Raw genomic sequence first — 21,218 nt, 5'->3', positions numbered from 1 at the left:
CCAGTGGTTCCATGTGCCTCGTTTGCCAAAGCAGGCAGAAACAGCGACCTGTTGCCGCAGGTGACAGAAGTCGCCGGCGGGAACGGGCAGTGCCTTTAGCGAAGGGGTCCGACGGAGGCGGGGCTGGACTCACTGCCCACTGCTCTCTGCCCACTGCCCACTGCTCTCTGCCACTGCCCTCTGCTCTCTGCTCACTGCCCTCTGCTCTCTGCCCACTGCCCACTGCTCTCTGCCACTGCCCTCTGCTCTCTGCCCACTGCCCACTGCTCTCTGCTCACTGCCCTCTGCTCTCTGCTCACTGCCCTCTGCTCTCTGCCCACTGCCCACTGCTCTCTGCCACTGCCCTCTGCTCTCTGCCCACTGCCCACTGCTCTCTGCTCACTGCCCACTGCCCTCTGCCCACTGCCCACTGCTCTCTGCCACTGCCCACTGCTCTCTGCTCACTGCCCTCTGCCCACTGCTCTCTGCTCACTGCCCTCTGCTCTTTGCCCTCTGCCCTCTGCTCTCTGCCCACTGCCGACTGCTCACTGCCCACTCCGCCCACTCCCCACTCGGCCCGCCCGGCCCCGCCCCGCTCGCGCGCGGCCACCCGCCCCGCTGCCCCCCGGCGATCTCGCGGGATTATGCTAACGAGGCCGCCGCCACCGCCCCGCCTCTCCGCTCCCCGCCCGCCCCGCGCCCTCCCTGGGCGGGTGAGCGCGCGCGGCCGCGGTGCGCTGTGGGATAGTGGCGGTATAAAGTGTACGCTCGGCGCGGCCGTGGCTGAGGGGGCCGGCGCGAGCGGGGCATGAAGATGGCGGACGCCAAGCAGAAGCGGAACGAGCAGCTGAAGCGCTGGATCGGCTCCGAGACCGACCTGGAGCCGCCTGTGGTCAAGCGCAAGAAGACCAAGGTGAAGTTCGACGACGGCGCCGTCTTCTTGGCCGCCTGCTCCAGCGGAGACACCGAGGAGGTGCTGCGACTGCTGGAGCGGGGCGCCGACATCAACTACGCCAATGTGGACGGGCTCACCGCTCTCCACCAGGTCGGTGCTGGGCCGAGCGAGGGACCCCGAGCCGGACTGGGGCGGAGGGGGGCGAGGCCGGCCGACTGCCCCCCCCCCCCCTCCGCTCCGGAGGAGGAGGTGGAGGAGGAAGGGGCCGGAGGCGGCTTCACTCCCTCCGCTGGGGGGTGTCGGGGCGGGGAGGTGGCGGCAGGGTCAGCCTGGGACCGGCCGGGGCCGCGGGCCGAGCCCCGGGCCGGCGGGGCCGCAGGGGCGGGAGGCTGCACCCCCTCCCCGCGAGCAGGGCGTCGGAAGGGGCGGATGGGCCTCTCCTCCGGCGGGAAGGAGGTGCCGCTCACCCTCTTTCGTTTTCCCCTTTTAGCAGCGCTTCCCTTGGAGGGCTAGGGGGAGCGGGCCCTGCCCGGCATGGGCTGAGGGGGCCGGAGGCAGGTGCCCCCCGGCGTGGGAGGGTGGCTGCAGGTGAGAAGAAGCGGGCCGCCCTCGGGGGGCGCTTCTGCCGCTGCCCCTTGCCTGGAATCCGGGTAATAGCTCCCGGCTTCCCTCGTCTCCCCGGTTCCGCAATAGTTGAGCCGATTAAAGCCCGCTCGTGTGTGCGGGCGGCCGTGTTGAGAGACAGATCATCTATTTCTCTCCGGTTTCTAGGGGAAGCCAGTGTTTTGTTCATTATATAGAAACGCGTATCAGTAAGGGGTTGTTTTCGTTACCGATGGCTCCCGCCGCAGTGTGAAAGCTGAACTTCAAGCGGAACAGGGGTCTTAAATTTTTTTTCGTGCGTTGGAGAGTATTAAAAAACCCTATCCATATCGCTTTGTTCTGGTGTGGGTATGTGGGAGGGGTGTTGGTACCGAGGGAGGTAACTTTCACTTGGGTCAAGGGGGGGAATGCACGGGAAACTGGCTGTGAAGTTTCCTCAAAATGGATGCTTTGTGCATGTTGAACTTCATAGCAGTCTGATTGGAATCTCAAAACGTTAGCCAAATAAGGAAAGGCTGTGGCAATCCGGAGATAATGCGGGTTTGCCTGAATAGTTTTTTTTCTCTAGAAGGCCAAAAGCTTCCATGCAATATTAGATTCACTGAATATCTATAAAGCAAAAAAATACCTTTGACAGGCTAGCTTCTTGTTCTTAAGTTTATAAGTTGTTCAGTAGTTTAAAAAATATTTTAATGGTTATGTGTTGTAGGTTGATCAAGTAGAAATTTTCCCAAAATGGTTAGGTGAGGTGGTTTCTTACATTAAAAAAAATGAGATGATGAATTTGTTTTCTCCATCCTATATAGGTTTTTCAAGGCTATGAGGCTCTAGAAATACATAAACTGCCTTGCAGAACTGGATAGAATCCCCTCTTGACCATGGGATATAAAATTCTATGATTCTTTGCTCTGTTTGCTGTGGCTGAGTTGTCACTTGCTGTTGTCACCCTGTAAAGAGTGTTGGTTAAATTTCAGTTGTGAACTGGACTGGAAGAATGAGTGTGTGTTGCAGTTAAGCCTGTCAGAGTGTTACTGCAGCACAGTTACCTGACTGCAGGCTAACCTGTCACTTCATTGGAAGGTTTTCTATATTTATCCTCCACTAATCAAGTTTTGGTAGCTTCATGCTTCCAGGGAGCTCTCTGTGAGAAGCCATACCTTAACTGGTTAGATCCTTGGATCTGCAAGTTGCTGTACTCCAGTCATTGGTAGGGAAGCATGATGTTTAGTTTAACTCTATTGTTAGAATAAGAGATGTTGTTCGTTCTTTCTGATGTCCAGAAGGTATTTTCAAAATGTCTTTGATACTGTATACAAAAAAGCTTTCCTCAGGGTAATTCTGAGTGTATTCTCCCCCCTTTTTTGTATGTTGTAGTCAGCTTGCAGTTTGAAAGGGCAAAGTCTAAGGGAACAGGGGTAAAGATTTACATCACTGCTAAAATTCTTGCTCATGCTCCTCCTGTCCCCTTCCCTCCTTTAGTGATGCCAAGAGACCTTTTCTGATTTTTATGATACTGGAAGCAAATAAGATCAGTTGTGAAGTTATAATCCTCTTGAGGCAGTACAGTAAGTTACCTGTTGCTATGAAAAAAATATACAATGAATCCCTGCCTGTGACAACTCTGAATGGTTTCACTTCATTATTAACACAAAATCTTATTTTCTTCCAATATGCCATATAAAAGGTGCAAATCACACATGATGCAGTCTGTAGCATGAATTAATTTAATCCCATTTGGCTGCAGTGTGAAAAATTCTGTATCTGTTTTCAAAATAAGCTCTTCAAAAACTTGTCATTCTTCCTGACACTTTTGACTGACTGATGGTAATTGTGTTCAAGTCGATGTTGTTATGTTTAAGATTGTCATGGAGTGCTGTTGTATTGTGGTTCTTTGGTTGAGTTCTTTTCTGTTTTGTGTCATCTGTTAGATCCTGTGTAGAAGACATTGCTCTTCAGAGAAGTAAATTTATCTCAGCGAAGGTAAAATTACTGTACTTTTTTTGGGTGTGTCTTTTGTCTTCCATCAGTTTATTTTTTCTAGTTATTGAGAACAAATACATATGTCTGGAATAGCAATAGAATTAAATATTTAATGTAATATTTAGCCTTTGATTTTCCTGCTACATATGGCAGTTATAGGAAGAGACTTCAGCTTTGTTTTATTTTTCACAGCTCAGGCAGTTGGAAGTGCTAAGGGGAATGTACCATTAATCCTGAAATTCTGGTGAATTTTAGGTCTGGTCTTTAATGGAGCATCAAGCTTTGTTGTTGAAGCCATTAGCTAAGCTTTTCCTCTGACTGGGGTAGAGTGCCATCACCATCAGAGAGCTGCATGTAGAATTGTTTCTCTTCATGCATACTGGAAAGAAAACAATTACTTGACTTGGTAGCTGATAGGAGGAAAGCAGAGAGGATATATATAGGTACTTACTTCAGCTCTTGACAGTGCCAGTGAGCAGATTTTGTTTTATATCTGCACGTGCACAAATAAGTGGACTTGAGTGCATCGTATCTGAGGACAGATGAATTAAATTCTTTGGTATCTTGCAGAAGAGGAAAAATTGTCATTAGGTTATTATTGGTTATTATTCTTCTATGGAATTTTGAGTTCAAATCTCACTTTAAGAACGTGTTCTGCACAGGTCCTTAGAGTAGGCCTTCAGCATAAAGGACAATACTGTTATGTACTGTTTTCCTGTCTATGAGATATATATGCAATATAGGATATTGCAGCAGGATAGTGTGTATTGTGCTGTATGATCTGCATTGTATACATATTGTGTGTATGTGTCTGTAAGACCAGAAGACTTTTAAATGAGAACTTAAATTTACAATCAGATGTCAGTGCCATTACTCCAGTGGAGGTGGAAGTTTTGAATGCTGCACTCTCAGACAGCTGTTATGCAGGATGAGATCTAACTTGAAGTGCAGCTTTTCTAATCTGCCATAGCAATGGAATGTAAGGAGAATTTGAGAAAAGAAAGGAGCTCAAAGGTGAACTGTGACCTTGCAGATTATTAGTGTCTACGGGGGGGGGGGGGGGGGGTGTAGAAGTGGCATATTCTGAAATAATTCTAAGAAGCTATATAATATTTTCAATAAAACCCGGTCTTTTCTTAAACATATTTCTTCAGAGTGGGATTCAGGTCTCGCGTCCTGAAAGCTTAGTGCTATCATTCCTCAGAGTTTGGACTCTGTTGTGCTTTCCTTGGCTTTCATTAAAGAGAATTTAGTTCACTAGCTCTGACTGGAATTTATTGCTTAAATGGCTGCAAGTAGTTTGTCTAGAAGTTACACAGAGCTTTGTACAGGAAAGTGGAGCCCACCCTTTTTGGACAGCACCACAGAAAGACTGCATGTAGTGGGGGGGGGGTCACGATGTGGCCAGTTTCCTGGAAAGCTGGATTCCCTGTGCACATTGCCCTCCTGGGAATATTGAATATGCAGTGTGGAGTACCTGCACACACCTCAGCACTGCCTGAGATTAGGCTGTGGTTGGGTATCACAATTTATGCAACCTGCTTTTTGACTACCCTTTTTCTTTGAGGCTGCTCAGAACTAGGGGATGGTAACCTTGTTTTTGGCCTCATTCTCTCTGGGTGAGGAGGGTGAGTGCTGCAGCCTGATTCCACCACATAGCATGGAAAGAGCATGTCCTGCTGTGCTGATCTTACCTGTTCTGGGGAGGGTACTGCTTTTGAGGTAAGATAAGGGAAATTGTCTTAGCTGTCTGTGCGTGGGGATCATTGCACACCCACAGGGGATGTTGTTGGTTAAGCCCCTGCTCCTTGTTGAAGAATTGGTGTCGTCTTTTTTGTCTGTGAGAACTACAGTTTAATTAAGCAAAAATTCCTCGACGGCAATCTCTCTGTATCAGTGTTTTTCTGCAACTCTTTAGGTGGTCAATTGAATGTGAATGTGAGACTATTTTAGCAATGTTATAGTTACATCCTAGTTTGCGTATAGTACAGTATACAGTGTCAAATAGAAATTTCAATTTGCTGCCACTGTTGTAGGACTCTGATGTGTTTATCCCTGAGTACTAATCAAGATTGTGTGTTTCAGAGAATGTTAGCTTACTCTTTCTGAGTAAGGACAGTTACTTCTGTTATTTCCTTTGGGTTCTATGAGATTTATTTCTTAGATAAGTACCTTCCTTTGCAGGAGTTTTTGCAACCGTTTATGTGAAAAGTTCTGCCAGGGCTCCTGGTGGCATATTCTTAGTACCTGATATGGTAGCGAGTATGGATACCTTTGGCACCAGCTGTGTCCTTGTTGCAACACCCTTTCAAACTGCAGCCAGTGATGCAAAAGGAATATAAAATCTACCAGCACTGGATCTCTTTGCCATAGAATTTGATAGAGGGCATTATGGCTGCACTGTCCGTATTCCTTCTGATGAATGGTAACGCAAGTCATGTATTTGAGCTGGGGCTGCAGCCTATCAAGCTCTAAAAGCAAAGGTCGGGTTGCCAGAGTCTTAAATCTCTAGAGTGTTTTCATCATAGCAGCTGCACTCACCAGCCAACGGTAAGGAAGGTATGGAAGTAGCTCAAAGCTATCCTAGTAACCTGCTGGCTATGACTTCTACCATTACTCTTTCAGAGCATGAAAATACTGGTGCATGTGGTAAACTTGTTAACTTTTCAAAACTGTCAAGTAGGAGGACCTCATTTCATACCAAAACATTTGTATGCAGTTACAAAACTGATGTTGAAGTCTCACTGTTTGGAGGGGAACCAACCTACTAATCACCAAACCTAATGCTGTCATTGTGGATGTCTACCACTTAGAATTTTGGAGCAATTTGTTCAGCTTGTCTTATTATTTTTTTATCGTGGCTTCTTTTTTTTTTTTTTCCTGTTTATCTATGCTACAAGATAAACAGAGGAAATTAGTCCAGAAATAAATGTAATGTTGATTTCATTCAGTGATCAGACTACAGAGGCATATTTGTTTAAATTCTCTTTTGTAATTGGTTCTTGTGTGGGCCACAGATCCTTCTCTCTGCAGTTACAGTAGCTAGGTTCAGATGGTACAGTAAGTACTTGTTAACTTCCTACTGATGTTGTCATCTAAGATTTTTTAAATTTTCACTCTTTGAATTGGAGGCAAGAAGAGGGGGAAAAAGATACTCTGATTATAATAGTGGAAATTTAAATACTGTATTAAAAAATTGTGTTCTTGGTGTTTTATGAAAAAAATGAGTAACAATCTCTTCACCTTTTTAGGTCTATTTCTGTCAAGTCTGAACCTGGGATTTCTATGTGTTTTCAGTGCTGTGGCTATTTCTTGTGCACAAACAGAATAACCCAAGTGAATTCTAGCATATAGAAATTACTTAGAGTATTTAAAACCAGTTTTCATGTTAGTGTAACTGACAGGTTTGTTAAACTTGCTAGTCATGGTGGAGGAGTTCTGCATTTTAGTGTAAGGATGAATTCAGCTGGTAGGGCTTTAGTATTTACTGAAGCTAATGTTCAGGGACAATTTCTGTTGGTCTCTAGATAGGAATTTCACTGTAGCATTAATGCTGCTTTTATAGTACAGCTTTGTGGTTTTCTATGTGTTCTAGTATATTTTTGGTATTATTATAACAATTTCTCATGATAAGTCATCAAAAAGTACCTTGTAAGAGTAGATGAGTTGTGCTTTTGTATGTATGAATAAAATTGATATGAACACACTTGATTTAAGGCCTTTATAATTTTGACATTGTAGTAGCAAGAATGCTGTTTTACCAAATTATAGAATTTCGATTGTTAGGTATATCTGAGGTTAGGAGACAGAAGCAGTCAGTATAAATCGCTAGTAGATTTACCACTCTGGAGAGATCTCTATTCCAGGTTTAACAATATATGCTACACTTTAGTTGGAACAGATGGTTTGACAGGCTCTTGTACAGTTCTTCACTTGTTTATCCCTTTGCTCATGCTCTCAGTTGCTCCCTTTCTCAAAGTTATTACTTAGGCTAGTAAGACACTTAGTACAATCCTCTCAAAAACTGAGAGCCCAGCAAATAGGTAGTCTCCTTCAGTGTAACTGTGTTTCCTAAGGCTGGACTCACACCATGTGAAATTGAGGAGCATGACCTGTTCTTGCAAATACTGAAATTTTATCCAAGGACGTGTCCAGATGGGTTAGACTTAGATGAACTAATATGCTCTGAAAGCAATATGGAGGTAGTTTTGAACAACTGTAGCATGATTACAACACCTTTCTGGGATTCTTGCAGCTAAGAAACTATAAATTGCATCTTATTACTGCTGTATTGTAGTATAAATATAGATCATACCAAGTAAGACATGCAGTGTATGAGGAAATTTGCCTAACAAATGTTTTGTCGGTGCCCAACAGTGTATTTTTCTTCATTGATCTTGACAACCGTAAAATGCAAACTGGAATGCAGCTGTAAGGCAGTGGAGCCATCCCTAAGCTGGTCGGCCTCTGATGCTGCTGGATGGGTGGAGACATTCCAAGCTCCTTTACTTTCCCGTATGCATTCCTGACATGACAGTCAATGGAAAGCGTGGCATAAGAGTAGCAGCATTCCTCAGTTGTTTCCTTTCTAGTAATTCCAAGCCTGTAAAATAGAATAGAAGAAGGCAAGAGGTGATCACGGTACTTGGTGGGGGGGAAGCAGTGTTGAACAATATATTTTTTAGTGCATTGTTTTAACAAGACCTGGTACCCAGCTCTTGTGTTTCAGTTATTGAGCACACTGAATCAGCCCACTGTGGTTATCCTGGAAACACTGAATCTTTGCCGGCTCATTGACAAAACCAAAATTAGAGCAATATGATGAAGTCCTTGAACAAGACTGTTTCCCATTTATGCCCGAGTGGTGTTAGCACTCACCCCGTTAACAATATTTTTGTTAGGCTAGTGGCTTCTAAAGGTCTCTTAAACAGGGTGAAGTGTGGAGTTGGCTTTAAAAAGAGGATGAAGCCTCTGAGAATGAAATAGCCTCATTTTGGGCCTACACACAGAATTAGGTTTATCTTCAAGATGGCAAATAAATAGTTATTATACTACTGTAGTTTCTGAATGCTTAAATTTAGTCTGTAACTAGCACATGACCATTGATTCTAAAACTAAATTATCTGTAAGATATTGTTAGAAATGGTTGTAGCCCTAAAATATTCAAAAGGGCCAAGTCTCACTGATTTTTTAAAAATCATTTTTAGTTCAGTCTGAAATATGCTTTGATTGATTTTTCCTATGTTATGATTGTAGTTCAGGGTCTTGAGTTGGAATTATGACAGCTTGCTTTGATGTGATCAGTTAACCAACCAGTGATGATTATTATGCAAGTTTTAGTTCTGGGATGATTATTTAGTTTTGGAGTTTGTTTTACCACCCTGACTAGAAGAGTAACCAGAGTCATCTGTATAGATACACTTCTTGAGTATTTGAGGTTTCTTTCATATCAGGGAATGACTTGCAAGTGTTTGCTTTGTGTTGTAGATCTGATATTATAGATAGATAGATATATCTCTTGTTTTTTCAATTTCCTAGGGTTTTCTTTTTTTTTGTTCTTTCACAGAAGGACTGAGGTGAATGTTAACATGAAGCCTGTTTGTTAGTAATTTTAACAAATCTCCAATCTTATTGGATGAACTTACCTTACTAGTTTTTCTTAAAATTTCACACTTGAAGCAAGTATTTGTCTAAGGCAAAATAACAATATCTTCATCTGGTAACCAAGGTGAACACATCTGACAAGCATGTACACTGTATGTGTGTGGTCAGTGCTGCCTTCTGAAACAGTTAACTTAGATGAAGCTTTCACTGAGGAGCTGCATTCCTCTGTCAAACCCGGATCCTTGTGGGCCCCTTTTGAAACTGGAATAGCATCTCAGACCTACGGCTTTGAAACTTTCAGCTTACAAATATCCTGAAATTCGCTTTAGTGCTCTTGACTGAAAACCTACTCTTTTCTTACTGGAGTGGAAAAGTTGTTATTTTAAGACTGTAAAGTATGTTGTCCCAAATTTTAACGAAAGTGTTGTTGCTTGCAGTGTGCTTGCAAATAGATGCAATTATACTTGAATAAATAAGCTTAGTTAAGTTAATGCACTTTTAGAAAATAACTTTATAGAAATAAATAGATCTCCCCATCCCAGAGATGGGAAACTACTTATTATTTCCTCAATCAGTGTGAATTATGACTACTAGTCCTATATTCTAGAAAATATAAGTAACCCTGCTTATTGTCATTTTAACATTGTTACTTTTTATTTTTATTTATATTTTTCTGAGAAGTCAATGCTCTAACTTGTTTTGCCAATCTGTTATTTGGAAATGTTTTAAACATGGTGCTTTAACCTGTTGAAAATTTGGGCAAAATGAATTACCTTAGGTTTTATCCAAAATGAAGACTGAAAATTTGGGTGCCAGCATTGTGTCTGTGGGCTAAACGTGGACTCCTGATAAGTAATAATCTCTTTTCTATACAGTCATATAAAACAATGTCTTTAGAAAGCGTTCCAAACATCACAATTTTCCACCACTTTTATTTTATTCAGCTACTGCAGCAAATTGAATTATTTTAGTTCCTATTTTTTTATGAGGAGCCTGCACTTCATCTCCTCAGTAGAAAATAAAAGTTTAGTGCTTACCTCTGAAAGAAGAATTTTTGTGTATGTAATGACAGTTTATTGGTTTCTGATTATAACAGAGGAGAGGGGGTGAGTTGTGCTAGCATTGGGACTGTCAGTGTGTTTTTCTTTATAAGCCTCTCTGGACATGGCTTTTTGGTCACTCATTGTCTACTTCCTTGCAGACAGCCTAGCCAAATGCTTGGCACTTGTCTCTATAGCTGTGTTTGTATGTGTTTAGTAGTGATAGTGAACGCTAATGCTTGAATGTCACAGTGCTTATCAGGTATTTGTACACTTAGGAAGAGAAACAGCTTTCCTGCATCTCTGCAGAGGAGTAACTGAACAGGTCTAGTGTCTCTTGTACTTAACACTTCTAATAGACTTATTAAATATTGAGGTGGGCTTTGGCAGGATCTATGACTTCTAAGAAGGCTCATGAAATTACTGCAGATACAAGCTCTAGGTAAATACAGCAGTGGTGATTTTAAAACTTACTAGTTTTAAGGAAAACAGGGAAAAATTTGGTACAAATGACAGAAGATACATTATATATTTTGTAAAGAGTTTTATCACTTACCCATGTAAGATCTGGGGGTGGGAGAGTTCTTTCTCAGATGTTTCCTCAGCAATTGAGGAAGTTGCTGTACACTGTAAAAAACATGTCAATTGCAATTATAGCAAATAGCGTGTGCAAGCTCAAGTAGCTGTTAAGATGTGACTGCTGGAGGTGAGCACTATTAGAATTTTTTGCTGCAAGAAGCCTAATTTTGTGAGAATTGCTGTAACTGTGAACAGTGTAATAACTTTCTGGAGTCTAATCATTAGTAAGCTCTATGGCACAAGGAACATGGAAACAAGAATTTTTCTGGATGTGTATGGAGCAGTTCCCAAGGGAAGGCAACAGCTTCAGATTGACTTAGGAAGACTTTGCAAAAGCTAGAAAAGCCTACTAAAACAAAATGTGTGATTATTAAGATGGTGGGTTTCAAATGCTGTTGCTGCAGTTATGTTTTGGCATTCTTTTTTAGAATAAGACACCTGCCATGTCAGGTGCATATGCTGGATTAAAACATAAAACAAAGGAAGCTCTGGCATAAAAAAGCTTGCATCATAGTAGTACTTCTCCTTTTAAGTTTGTTTTTAGGATTTTTGTTACTGTTTCTTGTATGTGTGGTGGATTTTTTTTTGTTTTGTTTGTTTTTTTTTTGTTTCCAAAACACAGCATATAAGTAAAAGCATCACTGAAAGCTGAAGGCAGGACTGTGGGGATTCAAATAAAAGACCAAATAGCGCTTAAAAGTAACTTTCTGTTAAGAAACCTTGGTATCAGAACCATCTTCTTCAGTGACATATTTATCATCAACTACACAGAAATATGACTGAAGTGTTTGTCTTAAGAGCTGATGCGTAATTTCCCCCATTTGGGAGATCCTCCAAGGGCTTTGTATCGCAATAGCTTCTTACCTGCACATATTTTAACAAGTACTTTGTCTTTTCAAGACAAACTCTCATGACAGCATTTGAAAGACTTTGTTCTTTCATTTCTTGTAGGAGTTTGGGTCCTTTTAATTCCTTCTCTGTAATTATCTAATTTTATTTTATATTGCCAAGTTAACTCTCCCATATTCAAGTCATTTAACTTGGTGCTTTTTTCCCCTGTTGATTTTGCTTTGTCGTGTTTCACTGCTGATAATGTATTTGATAACATGCTTTGAATTCTATTGCTACTTGAAGGGTGCTTATGCAGGATTTAAACAATTAACAGCCTAAGTCAACTGATTTGGACTGCTGCATTGCAGCTTAAACTGCAAATATTACTTGGGTTTTAAACTTTATCAGAACCCTTAGTTTTTAAAACAAAAATGGTTTAAAATCTGGCTTCAGCTGTTTTGCAGTTGAGCTCACAGTAGGCTGTAAAATGAGGAGTGTCACTTAATGAGGAGTGACATCACTAACTTTTTATCAATACTTCTGTACTTTTGATAGCTGTGATTCATGAGACCCATATTACTACATACAGTTGCATAAGTTTATCTTTTTAAGAAGTTCTGTGACCTAGATGAAAGTGGGCATTGGGAAACACAGGCTAAAAAACAATCTTCTGATCCTAAGATAGAACAGTGATAAAGGTAGGAATTTTTTTAAATCTAGGTAAATTGCTCCCCTTTCTCTTTTTCTGTCCTCCTGTCACGTTGGTCTATTCGTGTTACAGAAACTGGATTTTTGACAATCAAATCTATCTGCCTTGTAGCTTTTAATAAATAAACAGCTTTGGTTAGTTATTGGTGCTTTTAGAATTATAAAAGCAGTCTCCAAATTCAAGTCTTAATCTATAGAGACCTTAGCAAGTGCTGGTATTTACAGAAATCCAGCATATGCCCTGCTTTGATTTCTTTCTCCAGGAATGGTCTGATGAGGGTTGGTTCCTTTAGTACTATCAGCAACCATTGAGGCGCATGATATTTAGATATCTGCTTTTCTTCCTCTTTGTTAGGATACCTAAGATGACTCTCCATACCCCCAAACCCATGAGTGTAATATAAATTTTTCTCTCTGGAATGTTTTAACTTTACTTAATTGCAGAATACAAGGAATTGTTCCTGTAAAGCCCAGTATGTAAACCAAAGATTTCCATATACTTCAGCTTTTGTCAACCTCAGAGTGTAGATTGTGAAATGCTTCTGGCACTTTTGATGACTCTCGATTCACTGAGAATATTATGACTCTGTTAAGGTATTTATCTCCTTAATCCTGATTATTTTTCATGTAATCATAGAATATTAAGGGTTGGAAGGGACCTTAAAGATCATCTAATCCCAACAAAATCCCTGCCATGGGCAGTGACACCTCCTGCTAGATCAGATTGGTCAAAACCTTACCAGAACTGGTTCTGAATACTGTCAGGGCTGGGTCATCCACAACCTCCCTGGGCAGCCTGTTCCAGTGTCTCACCGCACTCAATGTAAAAAAACTCCTTTAAACATCTAGTCTAAATTTCATATTGTTCTTTTTGTACCCATTGCTCCTATTTCTATCACTGCAGTTTGTGACAAAATGTCATTTTTCAGCTTCCCAGTAGGCCCCCTTCAGGTACTGGAAGATTGCTATGAGGTCTCCATGCAGCCTTTTCTTCTCTGGGCTTAACAGCCCTGATTCTCTCAACCTGGTCTGCCAGGGATGTGCTCCAGTTCTCTTACCAACTTTGTGGTCCTCCTCTGGGCTTGCTCCAACAGTTTCATGCCCTTATGTTGAGAGCATCAGAACTATACACACCACTCCAGATGGGGTCTCACAAGAGCAGAGGAGAGAGAGAATTTCCTCACTTGACCTGCTGACCGTGCGCTCCTTTTGGACACAGCCCAGGGTATGGTTTGCCTTCTGGGCTGTAATGGTGTGCTGACAACTCATGCCGAATTTTTCATCAAACATCACCCCAATTCCTTTTCCACAGAGCTGCTCGCAATCATATCTTTGCCCAGCCTGTAGGTGTGTCAGGATGAAGTCCAGTTTTAGTAATGCTCTGGCTTTAGAAGTTGCATACAAGAATATTTCTTAAAATCTTAGGTTAAGATGCACGTAGTACATCCTGTTTAGGCACAGTGTGGTAGTAAGTGCAGTCTTCTTGCTTTCTGCATGTAGGACTTAAAGTTCTAGACAGTGCAGTCTAGGCTTGAATTTTAACAGTTGGTGGAACTTGACTTTATGATTACAAATGTTTGGAAAGAAGTCATTAACCACTGTGGTCAATACTGCAGAAAGTTGTCAATTTCTTAGAGGATAAATATGATACCCTCCTTGCCTGAAGCACTATATGCTTACAACAGCAATATTGTTGCCAGTTTAGCAAAGAATAAGGAGTGGAGGGAAGTTCTTCCTAATATATTGGAAAAGACCTTTGAGGTCCAGTCCAACGTTTGAACTTAAACCACCTTTTTCAGCTAGGTTGTGGCACTAAGTGCCCCATCCAGTCTTTCCTTAAACACCTTTAGGGATGGTGACTCCACCACCTCCCTGGGCAGCCCATTCCAATGCCCAGTGACCCTTTCTGTGAGGAATTTCTTCTTGACGTCCAACCTAAATCTCCACTGGTGCAGCTTGGGTCTGTGTGCTCTTGTCCTGTCCCTGGTTGCCTGGGAGAAGAGACCGACCCTCACCTGGCTAAGCCTCCGTTCATGGAAATGTAGAGAGTGATTGGGTCTCCCCTGAGCCTTTTCTCCAGGCTAAAGATTCCCAGCTCCTTCAGCCACTAGTCACTGGACTGGTGTTCCACACCCTTCACCAGCCTTGTTGCCCTTCTCTGGACATGCTCCAGCATCTCAACATCCTTCCTAAACTGAGGAATCCAGCACCGGACACAGCACTCAAGGTGCAGCCTCACCAGTGCTGAGTACCAGGGAACAATCACTGCCCTGGTCCTGGTGGCCACACTATTCCTGATAGAGGCCAGGATGCCACTGGCCACCTGGGCACACTGCTGGCTCATGTTCAGCAGCTGTGAATCTGTTCCCTTTATATATAATATAATAATATATATATATAATACAGGTCCTTTTCTGCCTGGCTGATGTCCAGCCACCCTGTCCCCAGCCTGTAGTGCTGCGTGGGATTGTTGTGGCCAAAGTACAGGACATGGCACTTGGTGTTGCTGAACCTTGAATCATTGGATTCATCCCACGGATCCAGCCTGTCCAGGGCCTTCTGCAGAGCCCTCCTACCCTCCAGCAGATCAACACACACACCCAGCTTGGTGTTGTCTGTGAATTTCCTAATGGTAGACTCAATCCCCTCATCCCAGTCATCAGTAAAGATATTAAACAGGACTGTGCCCAAAGCTGATCATGGGGGATGCCACCAGGGAACATCCACCAGCTGGATGCAGCACCATTCACCACCACTCATTGGGCCCAGCCATGCAGCCAGTTCATAACCCAGTAAAGGGTGCACTTGTCCAAGCCATGGGCTGCCAGCTTTTCCAGGAGTATGCTGTGGGAGGCTGATGAGTAGCAGAGTGATGGGGTCTTCTGGAACAACTAGGGAAAGGTAATGTCGGCCCCATTCTCAACAAGGGGGCTGGAGGAAATGAAAGTAGGAAATGAAAATTTCACTGGGCACAGTGTCTGAACTGAAAAATACAGCAGGGCTGTAATGTACTGGCTGAATGGACTGGTGTGTCATGATAAGAGAATCCTCCCTTTAACCAGCAAGGAGCGAGTTTCTGCAATTGAGTCAATGTGGCTGCTTTGTTGTCTTGAATTTCCATGTGTACTCTGAGGCTTGTTAAATGTGAGGCTTTTGACTTGCCATCAAGTGTATCCCTTTGTCTCTGTCACAGGTAATGTCCAGAAAAGCATGAATCAAGGGGAAGTGCTGCATCTCATCAAAATAGTGCAAAAGGTCTGATTGACCAGGTTATGGTAAAGGCTGTAGGACTTGCAGTATTGAGGAAAGCTTACTGGAAACCTCTTGCTGAAGATGCTATAGTTACAAGCAGCTGTGGTCAAGAAAAGTTGCATTTTTGCAACAGGAATGAGCATCTTCCATAGGCAAGTATCAGAAGGTTATAGATTAGAGCAAACTCATAATGGTTTTGTTAGTCTACTTAGCTTTAGAAGTATTTGGAGATCTCTGACTTTCTGATCTATTTCACTTAAATATCTTTTCATTTCTACCCCAAGAAGTGGTAGCCTGTCTTAAAAACAGGCTGCTGTATGGCTGTTGCCTAAGTTGATACACTTTTCTCCCCTCCCACTTCAAGTGTAATTTATATTTTATGGTTAATAAATCTTAACACTGAGTGGCTTTTCTTTGCAGCTATTAAGAGGTGTTTTCATGTCATATAGTTTCTATTGACTCTTGTGATGTCCCCTGTGTTCGGGGTTGAATAGGCAGGTGTGCTCTAGAGCCTTATGATGTATAGGAGTTATGTCATTAATCTACAATATCACCATGTTTTCTTACTTTTTTTACTAGAGTTTACAGTTACTGCATGGGTAGAACAGGCGCTTAGGTGATAGTGCTCTTCAGCCATAAAACAACAAGCTATAATTTTGGCTTTAAATCTCTGAATTGTTGATGCAATAAACCTTTGCAGCATTCTTTTTCAGCTTGGGAATTGAAGCCAATGTCAGTAATTTTTTTTCTTTTTTTTAGAAGAATGTTCAAATTGACAAGCTTTAACTTTCAAGTGTCTACTTTAGTGTTAGTGTTGGCTTTGACCTGTGATTTCAATATAAGTGTCACATACAGTTAAATAATTCTGAATTTTCTGTATTGCTGTAATTCTTTCCTATATTTTGCCAGTAGTCATAATGACTTGTATTCCACTGAGCACCATAAATCACTAATCCTTTTTTTCCCCTGATTTCCTGCAAAGGACTGCAGGGAAGGAGAAGAATGGATGTTCTGCATTTGCTAATTGGTAAATATACGAGTTATACATGCCACTGAATTTGGAGATAGAGAGCTCTTTGAATGCATGAAGCCTAAATCCTGGCTCTCCATTGCTGTACTATGGGATTGTTTAGTTTGTAATTTCATCCAGCATTTGAGCTAAAACTGCTAGAAATAGATATTAAATTCTCCAGTAGCAGTTGAATCTCAGGAGTAAAGTTCAGGGTAACTTTTGCCTCACTTGATGAAGTCCAATTAAGCTTGCTTTGATGAACTTAGATTTTATTTTGTGCATGTACTGGCACAGGCAGCTCCTTCAGCTTGTAACTAACTATGATGTGTAATCAAGTATAGCCAGATTGCTCTGACCTCCTGCAAGCTAGTCTCCTAAAATGGAAATTATCCATTTTGCAGATGGAAATTGGAGCCAAGCAGCTGTGAATTCCAGGAGACAAATACTGAAGCAAACTCATAACTTTATTCTTCTGTTCAAAAACCAAATGACAGTTGAGCCTTGCATTTGCCACTTGCTTTCAATCTGTGATTTTTTTTTTTTCCCCGAGAAGTTGGGAAGTATTTTTATGAAGGGACTGCTTACTATCCAAAGTGTTTTGTTCCTTTTTTCACACAAGTCTTTTCTTTATAATTCTTACTTTCCCTAACTTCCTCTCCTAAAACAACAAACTCTTGCTACTCCCCAACCTCTACTTCCATGACTGCTGTTTTGGGGAGTTAGTGTTTATTTGCACTGAAACAGCTTTTGCTGATTGAATGGCAGGAAACCAGGATGTACAAATACGTACATTTTCATGCAGCAATGATGCTGATCACCTACAGTTATAGAGGTTGTTGTGGAATTGCTGAGCTAAAAAGCCTATTGAATGTAAAAGTGACAAATTATATGCTTAAAGGGACACTTCTATGAATCTGTGGCTCAGAAATAAATGTACTGCCTAGATGAAAGATCAACTGTTTTATCCTTAGTTTAGCTTTGGAAATTGAAGACAAAAACTGGGTGAAATTGTATTAGTTGCTAGTGTTCTCTGCTGTTCCCAGGGGACTACTTATTTAAACTTATAAAACCATCATTTAACTGTTGTAGAAATTTTTGGTTTGTGTCAAAGCTTGCTGTGTATTTTAGGTTTTCTTGGAGGCTTGCAACTAGCACTACTTTAGGTTTAGTTTTTGACAAAAATGTGACTTGTAGGCAGAAGCAAAGCTGGCAATATATGCAGGCAACCACCAAGCAGTTCTGCTAACATGTTCCCAAGGATCCTACATAAACTGGAAAAAAAATTATGCAGCCTTCTTAATCTGCATTCCTGGTAGCCATACTGAAACTTTGCCTTTAAAGAAAAAAGGTTTTTGTGGTTGTGCCCTAAGGCTGCAAAAACCACACAACTAATGCAGTGAAAGGTGCAAAATTGTAAGGATCTTTCCCAATAGCCAGATCACACTAAGAATTCTTCTTGGTGGAAAGTGCTTTTTGGGTGACCATTAAGAACGTGAAAGACAAAATAGAGCTGTGATTTGCTAAAAATGATATAAAAGAGAAAAAACCCAAAACACAACCAAAAAACTTCTGCTCGTCCTTGAAGACAGAAAAACTGCTGTTGCTCCAGTTAACAACCTTTCTGATTTAGTTCTCAAGTGGTAGACAGTGAGCATGGCACTACTTTCTGCTGTGAGGTGGGGTGTATTTAAAGTACCTTAAGATATTGGCTTTTGAGTGTCTGGTTGCTACTTCTGCCACTGAATTATCTGGAGGATATTTGCTTAGCCTATGTCTGCTTACTTTTAGGTAAAATAAAAAGGATGGATTTTCTTCTACTTTAAAAGACTTTCTTCTATCTGAGTTTTGAGGCTTTTGATTTTTAGGGCCTAAGGAATTCTGACTTCCTCAAATCCTCGGCCATGGAAAGCACGTACATAACTAGAGATGGGATGCTTACTATAGTTATGTACCAAACAATCTTCTGTTTCTTGCTGTATTGGTGCCTTATTTTTTTCTGTTCCCAAGGTTACCAGAAGGAATAGAATTATTTTTGCTTTACACATCATTTTCCTATGTGTGTGGTTAGCCAGCAGTTTCAGAATGCTGTTTGATACAACATTGACCTTGATAGCATGTAGTGTGATCTTTCCGGTTTCAATCAGTTCGAGCAAGGAGTTTCCCTTCAGTCCAAATGCAGGCGTACAGGCTTGAGTCTGCTGATCACGGATGTCTTTGCTCAGTCTATTCCTGGATCCTCAGAGCTTACTTTTTTTGGCAGGTAGGTAGGCATGTGTTGTAATCTTTCCACCTACTGCAAAGTTAGTCTGGACAGAAGTGTGGTCTTACTTCCTGAAAAGCATGGCATAGGAAGCAGAGAAATGAGTGGAAGGGAGGAATTGTAGCATACCAAGCAGAAAAGGTTTGTTACAAAAAGAGAGTAACAAGGTTTTTTAATAGCAGAGCATGCTTTGTTCCACAAAGCAGAAATGTTAAACGCATTTGTGAACTTTAGTGCTGTGTAAGTAAGCAAATGTTTCTTTAATACATGGGTTTTCTTACGTTCCTAGAGTTTGCAGCAATTTTGCCTTACATTGTCTTTTGACTTTTTTTTTTTTTAAATGACATGTGAACGGGTGACTGAGAGGGCCAGGGGACACTGGCTTGATGAGAAATGAGTTTCAACAGAAGGTATTTTTTGGTGTGTTTTTTTTTTAAATGAAAATATGATTGTCTGCATTGAATAATTATTCTTTGAATTGGTTACAGAAATATAGATGCCCAATATAGTTCTTCAGGAGTATTGTTTGGGGAGATCAGGACTTTTGCTGGTATGCCAAATAATGCTTGTCTGTCTGGTTTTCTTGTTTTGTTTTTAGGTGTTTTTTTTTCCCTTTTTGTAGACACTGCTGGCTTTTTCTGCACTCCAGTAGCTTTCTGGCTACTGAAGCACAAATCTCTTCCAGAAAACTCTTCCTGAATTATTCCACAGATATGGATATAGATATTTCTGGAGTCCCTGGTCTGGTGTTTAGAGCTCTTGTTGTTACAGTATTGTTACAGTAATATGGGAATTTATGTAGTAACTGCTGTATTCAATGGCTTTTCTCTCATAATGGGCCTGACATAGAGACACAGCAGAAACTCCTAATGAAACAGTGGCTTCACTTGTGCTAGGCTTTGTGTAGACCTCTGAAGACATCGTTCCTGCTCTACAGTGCATCACAGTGAAAGATGTGTATGAAGTTTGACGAGGAAGAACACCATCAAATACATGAAATATGCTTGTTGCATTTTAATATTTGATTCTTTTTTAATAAATTTTTTTACTTGTTATACCATTCTGTCAAACATAGATTGTACTATATTTGTATCTGTAACTGGTGAATTGAGGGTCACTATGGTAGTACCAGAGGGTGGAAATTGTTGACAGTTCCTGAGCTGTTTGGTGTTTGCTTTTTGATGTTTTGGGTTTTTTTTTAACTTACCTGATTAATTTTGGTAGTTGGATAGACATAATTATTGAAATTCCTTAGGGTAATTTTACTCCAACCTGTAAATATTCTGGTATTTTTTTTTTTTTGGAAACAGGAATGCTGTTGTGTGAAATTATCTGATCTTGCAAAATGTAATTTTTTTTTTGTAATAGTGTCTTCACACACTTAATGTAATAGCTATTAAAGAAAAGAAATGCTGTCTTGCTTTCAAAGACTATTTCTAATGTGACAGAGTGGATCTTTCAACAGTCTCTGATTTTTATTAAGTTTTCACTTATATAAATCTAAGATCCTAAAGTAATAAATTAAAATTACACAGTTGATTACCTTCTTGCTTATGAGATGGTACAAGTTAAGATCTTTACTGGTAAAAAGATCTAAAAGTTGGGTCTCTAAAATTGATCCAAGAGGTAATAAAGCTGTTGCTATGTCTTACTTGAGGGCGAAGAAGGAATGTGTTAAATTTGGTATACTGATATTAAAGTATTTGAAAGATTTTAATTTTTTTAATAGATGTCTTTAACTCTTGCACCAGTCTCATTTGAATTGCTAATTTCAGCAAAATTTGTCTTGCTTTTTGCTTTAACTATAGTCCTGTAGTTGTGATGTTCTGAACATGCTTAGACTTAAAGCATCCAACAAAAACATAGTAGCTTGCTTGCAGTAATGGAAAAAATGACTCAGTCCAAGTTGAGAACAGAAATTAGCTAAAAGGCAAACAGTAACTCTTAAAACAGAAGCTAAGTTTAAGCACTTCATAAACGAGGTTGAAGATCATCCTGTACTTCTGGTTTTCCAGTTCCTTGAGTGCTTCAGTTGAAGTGCTCATGTGTAATTTTTAGTAAAATTTCCCAGTTTTGCTAAATAGATTTCATACTTTGTGCTAGGATGGATTTACTACTACCTTACTTCAAGAACCATAAGACAACACAGTACAGTCATCTGAGATTAAGATACAGTTTAACTGAGGAGACTCATGCTGCCTGCTTATAAATGACACCTGAAGAATAAGGGTGGTGCCAGTTTGCTTGCCTTCTGCCAACAGCTGTGTGCTTCTTTGGAGTCATGAGGAGGTTGCTGGTGACACAAGGGCTATCAACTGTTCAGCTTCTCTCGTACTAGTCTGCATGCCAGAGTTCCGAGATGTAAATCAATTTGCAAATGAAAGAAATAAGCCATTTCCTTATGAGCAAGATTAATAATGTATTGCAGTTCCACATTTAACCTTCATTTAGACCTCATATCTTCAGTTCAAGACC

General features: G+C 41.1%; 1 protein-coding gene across 4 annotated transcripts in view; it reads left to right on the top strand.

Annotated features, from left to right (window-relative positions):
* The first annotated feature begins 653 nt into the window (after window positions 1-653).
* Window positions 654-21,218, top strand: part of PPP1R12A (protein phosphatase 1 regulatory subunit 12A) — a 111,917-nt gene continuing 91,352 nt past the window's right edge. For all 4 annotated transcript variants that reach the window (XM_072923111.1, XM_002194669.7, XM_072923109.1 and 1 more), the window contains exon 1: window positions 654-1,024. In XM_072923111.1, coding sequence (XP_072779212.1) covers window positions 788-1,024 — 237 coding nt within the window. In that variant the 5' untranslated portion in view covers window positions 654-787. The remainder of the gene's footprint in view (window positions 1,025-21,218) is intronic.

Source organism: Taeniopygia guttata, chromosome 1A, assembly GCF_048771995.1.
Source record: "Taeniopygia guttata chromosome 1A, bTaeGut7.mat, whole genome shotgun sequence".
NCBI classification, from domain to species: Eukaryota; Metazoa; Chordata; class Aves; order Passeriformes; family Estrildidae; genus Taeniopygia; species Taeniopygia guttata.
This window is presented reverse-complemented; position numbering and strand designations above follow the sequence as displayed.